At 43.4% G+C, this 8308-nt stretch overlaps 1 protein-coding gene across 1 annotated transcript; it reads left to right on the forward strand.

The window, feature by feature from the left end:
• Positions 1-2596: 2596 nt before the first annotated feature.
• On the forward strand, positions 2597-4719 carry osgin2 (oxidative stress induced growth inhibitor family member 2; the record flags this gene model as incomplete). Its single annotated transcript, XM_080500244.1, has 5 exons — positions 2597-2678; positions 2845-2981; positions 3064-3255; positions 3377-3468; positions 3537-4719. The coding sequence occupies exons 1-5, from the start codon at positions 2612-2614 to the stop codon at positions 4717-4719; spliced, it is 1671 nt and encodes a 556-aa protein (XP_080356370.1). The 5' UTR covers positions 2597-2611.
• Between the last annotated feature and the right edge of the window lie 3589 nt (positions 4720-8308).

Here is an 8308-nt window from a genome sequence, read left to right on the forward strand (position 1 = left end):
ACTAACAAACCGATTACTAACAAAATTACAATTGGCCATCTAAAAAGCAGAAGTTGGTATTTTGTTGACCAAAAAGCTGGACAGTTCATGTGGAGCCCGGTTTGTTTACCATGTGCAGCAGTGAGTGCATCGTGTTCTCGAAAGGGATCCTGTGGCGCATCTACATGCTGCAAAATAGGAATCACCTCTGATCCAGACCGTTGTCACATTTTTTTTTTAACTGGATTGTAAAATAATCCATTCTTTTTTTTCCCCCTTCGTGTAAACGACCCTGCATGATCTGTGCTTTTTGTTTTCACCTGAACATGTGTGGAAAATCAAAAGCAGCTGTAGATTCATTATTTGCAGATATTTGTAAGTAAATAAGTAAATTCATTATTTATACATTTCAAATTTCCCAGTTTCACGTTCCCTCCGATTATATCTCGGATAGTGGTCATCACTGGTGTCTTGTTTAATGCAAAAGTGACATATATGTATTTTAATTTTTTTTTTATGAAAATGAACTAAACACAAAAACTGAGTGAATAAACATACCTACATAAACAAGACAAGACAGACAAATTAAACAAAACACAATGATGTGAGGGGAGGCTGAGAGTTATTATCAATAAAAAGACAAGACACAACAGAATAAGTACAATCATCCACAATTTAGCAGTCCTTTTGATAGAAAACTGTCCAGTTGAGGAAAAATATCAACATAAAATAATAATGTGAAACCAGACACAGCTCTTTCTGGTAGGATCAATTGGCTCTGATATCATTATCGTGGCTGTTGCATCAGGTGAAGCATGTCAGAGACCATTCACAAGTTGTAACTCAAGTCAAACAGCACCATTGTTGCGTCATGTAATCTGTCCAAAGCAGCTAAATGGGACTAATCTAGTGCAGGCTGCTTGTGGAAGTTTTCAGTTTCATGTTACAGCATAACATTATCTCATAAATCTGCATGAGTTACTTTAATTCTACCTGCTAATAAAGACGATATAAAGACATGTTTCCTCAAAACATATTGATAGTACAAAAAAGATTATTTTCAGCATTTACTAGTTACTAGTTTTTCATCTGTTTCTGCAGCAGCAGAAACATGCAAAAAAGGAAACAACTCCACTTAGAGATATCAGCAATTGTTAAAAAAAAAAAAAAAAAGCACAAAACAAACAGCACAAAGGTTTTAGCAAGAGAAAAAAACCAAAAAAAATGGAGCAAACAGCTTTTCTAACTGTACACACTGTGGGCAGTTGTGAAATTGACCAATGGATCAGCCTGCCAACTGGGGGCACGACATTCTCCCAATGGGGCAGACAGAGTGTGGAATCCCATTGCTTTCACTGAAAAAGGTAAACAAGCCGTCACCAAAGACCACAGACACAGGTCAGACAGGAGGAGAGGGGGAGAGGGAGAGGGGGAACACATGAACTAATGTGGATTGTACTGGTCACGGGGAGAGGTGAGCTTGAGTTTTGGGATGTCAGACAAAGATTATCAAGCAGTGTTTATGTGAAAGTGGGGCAAGTGGGCACTGTTGGCTATTGTAGTGATGTTTTGGCGGGAGTGAGTGAGTGTGTGTGTGTGTGTCTGTGTGTGTGTGTGTGTGTGTGTGTGTGTGTGTGTGTGTGTGTGTGTGTGTGTGTGTGTGTGTGTGTGTGTGTGTGTGTTGGTCCGTAGACAAGTAGGAGCTGTGGTGGTTTGGCTTGTCAGCATGCCAGGACTACATTCTCACCCTGCTGCAGTTGAAAAGGGCGGTAAAGACATAAACAGGCCCGGTGGGATTAGGGCCCACTCGGAGGAGTGATCAGGGGGGATTTGCTGCCCAGCGGGCACACAATGGCACCGTCGCGTAACACACAAACTCACACTACACATGCTCAACGACAACATTTCACAACAGACCCAAGCCTACATAAATCTGATTAGAACTCCCTTTTGTTTGGGAAGCGGCACCGGGGGTTAACAGAGGCTAGCCCCGCCGCGGGCCATGCGTGATAGCACGGCGGGTGTGTGGACGTCGGTGGGACGGCGAGAAAAAAGCCGGGGGCACGCTGTGTTGTGGCGGGGTGTTTCCACGTGTGCGAAGCCCCAGACAGACAGGGAGGGTCACGGCTGTATGTGGACGCACAATAACAAAATGAATAAAGGATTTTTTTTCTCTCTTTGAGTGTGTGTGTGTGTGTGTGTGTGTGTGTGTGTGTGTGTGTGTGTGTGTGTGTGTGTGTGTGTGTGTGTGTGTGTGTGTGTGTGTGTGTGTGTGTGTGTGTGTGTGTGTGTGTGTGTGTGTGTGTGTGTGTGTGTGTGTGTGTGTGTGTGTGTGTGTGTGTGTGTGTGTGTGTGTGTGTGTGTGTGTGTGTGAGAGAGTCAGATGATGATAGTGAATGGAGACAGGATCTAAGCTAATGTGAGACAACAACATTGGCAGACACAAAGACAGTGAGCCAGTCTGGCCTTGTTCAAATAATCTGACCCAGAAACGTGGAAACACTGGAGGGACAAAGTACAAACCAGATCTGCTTGGAGTTGGATGTTGAACAGACGGTTACACAAGCACCAGGAGCTTTCTTCACATTTCAGCTTTTCCTCTTCCTCTTTAGTGCCGGCTTTGGCTGCAGCCATGCCACTCCTGGAAGAGACGACTCTGCCACAAGACCACCCTCCTACACTCCCTGTGGTCATCATAGGTAAAACGTCTGTCTTTCACTCTGTTGTCTTTTCAAAGTTCCTCGTCACTCCTCCAACCTGTTTGTAACCATCCTCATGAGTCACATTGATAAAAGCCCTATATGCCTCCAGAGCTGCGACTCTCACGTACTAACTTGCATTTCCCTGAATCTGGGCTCATTTTAGGCAACGGGCCATCAGGTATCTGTCTGTCCTACCTGCTGAGTGGATACAAGCCCTACTTCGACTCAGCAACTGTCCACCCGAATACAATATTGTACAGAAAACTGCAGGAGTCCAAGCAACTCCCGATCACTGAACAAGTAACCTCCAATTCCCTTGCGTACGTCGCCTGATCGCAGCGGTGCACAGATGTGTGAGGGTGGATGTGTTTCTCTTTCATAGGATCTGGAATATTTGAGTGAAGGGCTTGAAGGAAGGTCAAGAAACCCGGTGGCGGTGCTTTTCGATACACTGCTGCACCCCAATGCTGACTTTGGCTATGAGTTTCCTTCTGTGCTTCAGTGGAGGAGGGACAAACAGCAGCACATCCCACATCTGGTTCTGGGGAGGGCAACGCCTGGAGGAGCATGGCACGTAAGTGACCAAGTGTGGCTGGCCATACTTTTGCATGCAATCTACGTTGTAAATAGAATATAAGCGTTTCTGTCCTACTTTAAAGTTACATTTTCTTTCTCTGCTTTCTGTATGTTCCCAGGCGATGGAGGGCTCCATGCTCACTATAAGTCTTGGCATTTGGATGGAGCTTCCTGGGGTCAACTACAGAGACTTGACCAGTGGGAAACGCAGGTTGGTACGGCTTCCTCGTCAGTTTATATTGGCACTGTCCTTCCTCATTGTCTTCCTCTTCTCTTTAGGGATGTAACCAATGACAGAGCCACCCCAGAGGAGATCTCTTCTTATTACCGTAACTATGTGAAGCTAAAGGGGCTCCAAAAGAATTTTGTTGACAACACTTATGTGACCTCCGTCCAGAAACTGTGCCGGGGGAATGAGGGGGAAAGTGTGGAGAATGGGCACCCAGCGGAAGGAGATGGACGGATGGGAGATGGCCTTAATGGGGGACTTGAGGAAAACAGAGGAGAGTGTGTAAACGGTGGAGGAGGGGCGGCTCTCTGGGAGGTCAGGGGATACCAGCAGGTGCAGAATGACACACATGTGCCGTTTTCTTTGTTTGCTGAAAATGTAGTCCTGGCCACTGGTGCATCTGACGCACCAGTTCGATTGGGTGTCGAGGGGGAGGATCTACCTTTTGTGTTCCACAGCATCTCTGACCTTGGCTTGGCTGTGAGCCAGCGAAAACTGGACATGAACTCTGATCCGGTTCTGATTGTAGGTGCTGGCTTAAGCGCAGCCGATGCAGTTTTGTGTGCTTGCAACAGCAATATTAGAGTTCTGCACGTGTTTCGTAAGGGCACAGACGACCCAGACCTCATCTTTAAGCAACTGCCCAAAACGCTGTACCCAGAGTACCACAAAGTCTACAACATGATGTGCTCCCAGACCTACAACAACGTGGCTCCCTCCTCTGCTCCAAACAGACCCCAGTCAGTTAGTATTGCCTCTTCAGTTTGTGCCAAGATGTGCCCAAAGCCCCAACTGGCCACAGGCAACATGGTCGGCAACGATAGTGTCGGCCTGTTTCCTGACTACACAAGTTTCTCCGACCACTGTGTGGTGTCCTTCCAGTCTGACATGAAGTGTTTGCTGCAAGGGAATAACTCCCTCAAGGCCTTCAAGATCTCCATGGCCCTGGTCCTGATCGGGACCAACCCAAACTTGTTTTTCTTGAAGGGCCAGGGCCAGTGCCTCGGTCAGGATCCAACAAAACCCATCTCCTGCAAGCAAAACCCCATTGACACAGACCCCTACACTTTTGAGTGTAGCAAGGAACCAGGTCTGTTTGCCATGGGGCCACTGGTGGGAGACAACTTTGTTCGCTTTTTAAAGGGTGGTGCGTTAGGCATTGCTTCGTGTCTGCTGAAGAGACTCAAGAGCAAAGGGAAGCTCATCAGCAATGGAGGAAACAACTTCATTTGAAAAGATGAGGAAAGATTTACACGCTGGTCTTAAAGCACCGATTTGAAAGTCTTTTATCAGTTTGGGAGGGGGTTTTAGTCTTAACAGGTTTAATGCAGTGTCATCTCCTCATTGTTAAACTTTTTGAGACCAAAAAGACAAAGGATGTACAAATGAGTTTCTAAAGAAACAAAATACAGCTTTCAAGAGTTTTGTCTGACTTCCAGTGAAGTCTCCATCTGTCCAAGCTACTGTGTGCCAATGTTTTTTCGTCAGTCTGTAACCTCATGAATGGGACCTTTTTTTAATCAGGGTTATTTATTCTTTCACCATGTGTCTTCAACCAATTAGTAATAACTCTTTACCCTGCTTCTGAACATGCTTTACATATTCTTGTAGCCTTTGTGAAAGGGAGCAGTTGCAAATAAATCCTGCAACATAATGTGTGTGTATGGCGAGTGATGGTCGCTCACAGAGAAACACGCTTCCTGTAACTCTGACATGAGTTGTATTTGCAATGTGATACAGATCACATGATCTCAAAACCTGTGATCCAACAACTTAATGACAAATGAGACTTGACGTCCCTGATTATTGAGCCTTCTCTTTGTTTTCACTTTGGAAGCTTCTTCTTTTAGCTGCTATTGAGGCGATTTAGAGCCACAAACCTAACATTGGAAAACGTCATTAACCATAGCAACATGTGACCTTTTTCTTTGGTTCTCTGGGAGCTGAAAGGCTTTCTATGCAAACTATTTTACTTGCAGATCAGACGATTTCATCTTCAGTTGCAGACTTATCGGTTAAATTTCCCTAACAATCTTTCGTTTTCGCATTTTTTTCTCCCCAGCTTCTTTTTAGTAACTGAAAGTAGATGCTTTTTAAAAAAAAAATTCAGGAACATTAATTTTGTTTATGTTTTCTCGTTTCGCTTCATTACCTCTAGGAAGCTAATTTTGCTTACTGTAATAACTTTAACTCTTTATTCTCAGCGATTCAGAAATGTTTTTCCGCATGAAAAAGCAAAACTGGTCAATTTCTACTTCTGATGAGAGAACAAAACTATGAAATCTATTCAGCATTTTATTGTTTGTTTTTTTTATTTCATAATGATAAAAATAGATACATAAAAATGGACATTCACTGTGACAGCTCTTTGGTAGTAAAAAGAATCTGTTGGTGAAACACTAGTAAATTTTTTTTTAGCTTTTTAGTTTAATTGTATATGACTTATTAATGCTGATCTCTAACAATGATGAACTTCATGCCTTGTAAATCTAGGACTACACTGATTGGTGCAGAATGTCTTGCTTCAGTTTCAGGTAGAATTAGAGCCAACTTGTGAAAAATCTAAGCCACATACGGTGAAAAAGAGGCTTTAAACTGCAAATCAGGAAGCACATAATACGCTCTTTACCTATTCAGAGTGTCCGATATGAAACCATTTAAACTAGATCTTCGCATCCACATGCTGTTTCCGTTCTTGTATTGTGAAACTTTATAAAATGCTGACGTCGACAGCTCATGTCAGGAATAAACACAGATTTGCCACTGAGCAAATGCAATTTTTTTAATAGTCGAGAGATGACAACAATTTCTTCCAGTCATTTCTGAAACACCCCAAACAGACGGTTTTCTTTAGCTCCAGTTTTTTTCCGTGTGTGTATCTTTTGAATTGTTTTGCCATTCTTTAACACATCTTCACAGTAAAACAGCAGTGGCTTTTCTGTCAAGTGCCAAATAACAGAAGTTGTGAGTACCGTAGTAGCAGTAGCAATCTACTCTCCATTCCCACCATCTTCTCAGGCTTTTAAGCAAACGTGACGCCAAATGCATCGTTTCAGCGTGCGCCGCTCTTGCTTTGTTTACTGTGATGACATTTTTTATCCCTGTGTGGAGGAAATCTTCTTCTAACAAGTTATAGTCATATTTCTTCTTCGTTTCCCCCCCCCCCCCCCCCCCTACTAACAGAATAGACAAACACATTACTGTTTAGGTTTTACTAACCACACCACTACTGAAAATGTTGATACTTGTGCGTTAACCACTGAATTCCACGTGAATTATATCATGATGCTTCTTTTTTTTTTTCTTCCATTGACTTCTGAATATTGTTTTGATAAAAATCTTGAATATATGCATGCAGGCACGGCCCATGGCCGAGCAGCAGCTGCTTTGAGCAGAAGACAATAAAGTGCTATAAGGAGCGAATGTGGCAAGAGTCAGGCCTACGCAGGGGACTGGCTGACACCAAAACCTCAGATTGTTATTCGAAATTCTAAAAATATGACTGTTTTACATGGAGGTGAGACAGTATCCATTTAGATCACTGGTTACTGCATTTTTTTTTTTTAGTTTGTGTCAGTCCATGGTTCGAACTTTTTTTTTTACATGTGTACGAATTTTAGAAACTGATTTAAGTTGCACGTACAAGTGTGTACAAGTGTAACAAGCTCTATAATCCCCTTGGGGTTATTTGAATTGCCAGTCTCCTTACTCCTTTGGTCACTCTGCAGCCATTAGGAGAAAAAAAAAACAGAGTTCTTTTTCTGCACAATTAATGCTTAATGCCGAGTTAACGCTCACCTTTTGTGAATATGAAGGAACAGGGTAACCTGGATAGTCTCCACGGAGAGGGCAATAGTTGCGAGGCGTGAGGACTGCTTATCAGAGCAGTTTCTGATGTAGTGAAGTGCCTGAAGGACGGGCTTGCTGGAGATCGCTTACAACATGGTAACACTTGAATCCCCCTCAAGCTTGTAGTCCTGCTAAAAAAAAACCAGGGAGCTCGCTGGGTCTTAGCTTCAAAACAGAGGAAAAGCTGCTTTCAGCATGTAGAGTTTTTAATGTTTTGTATGCAATATTTTTTAATGACAAATAAAACGTTTGAGAAAAAAACAAACTGAACTCTGACTCCTGTGTTACATTTCCAGCTGTCAGTGACTTTATTAGTGTAAGAACATGGTTACAAACAGAACGCGATAAAGAGCAGAACGAGGGGCGGCACCTCGGATGCAGACATCACGAGTGATAAAAGAAGTTATTTCTGGAGTCCTGAGCCTTTGAAATAAATTTCCTTCTGGGGATGAAAAAATGAAGGCATTTCATCGTCTCTTGGTTAGTTTGCTGGGGTTGTACCTAAAGAGAGAGAGAGCGAGACACACACACGCACGCACGCATACACACACACACACACACACACACACACACACACACAAAAGAGGGCGTCTCATACGTCTGTCTGTGTCAGGATGGGCTTTTAACATTCTCATGGATCATTCCTCAATATCCTTAGAGGCATTTTGAACAAACAATCAAAACAGGGCAAATTAGGAACCGTAAAACACGGACGATGTTTGAACAGCTCAAAGCAAACAGGCTTCCTATGAAACCATGTCTGGAAACGCGGTTCAGACCTCCCAAAAAAACGGGGAGCGCTCTGTTTTCTCAGCGGCAGGGTCTGTTCTCCGGCTACGCATGACTGACTGAGCATGACTCGGTGATCAAACAGCTCAGCCTTGACACACACAAAATCAATCTCAGGCCGTCTCTTTTCTGCTTAGTCAAAGAAAACACGCCGGCGATGGCTTACATCACTGCCGTTGCCACG

This window comes from Blennius ocellaris (assembly GCF_963422515.1).
Source record: "Blennius ocellaris genome assembly, chromosome: 8".
NCBI lineage: Eukaryota > Metazoa > Chordata > Actinopteri > Blenniiformes > Blenniidae > Blennius > Blennius ocellaris.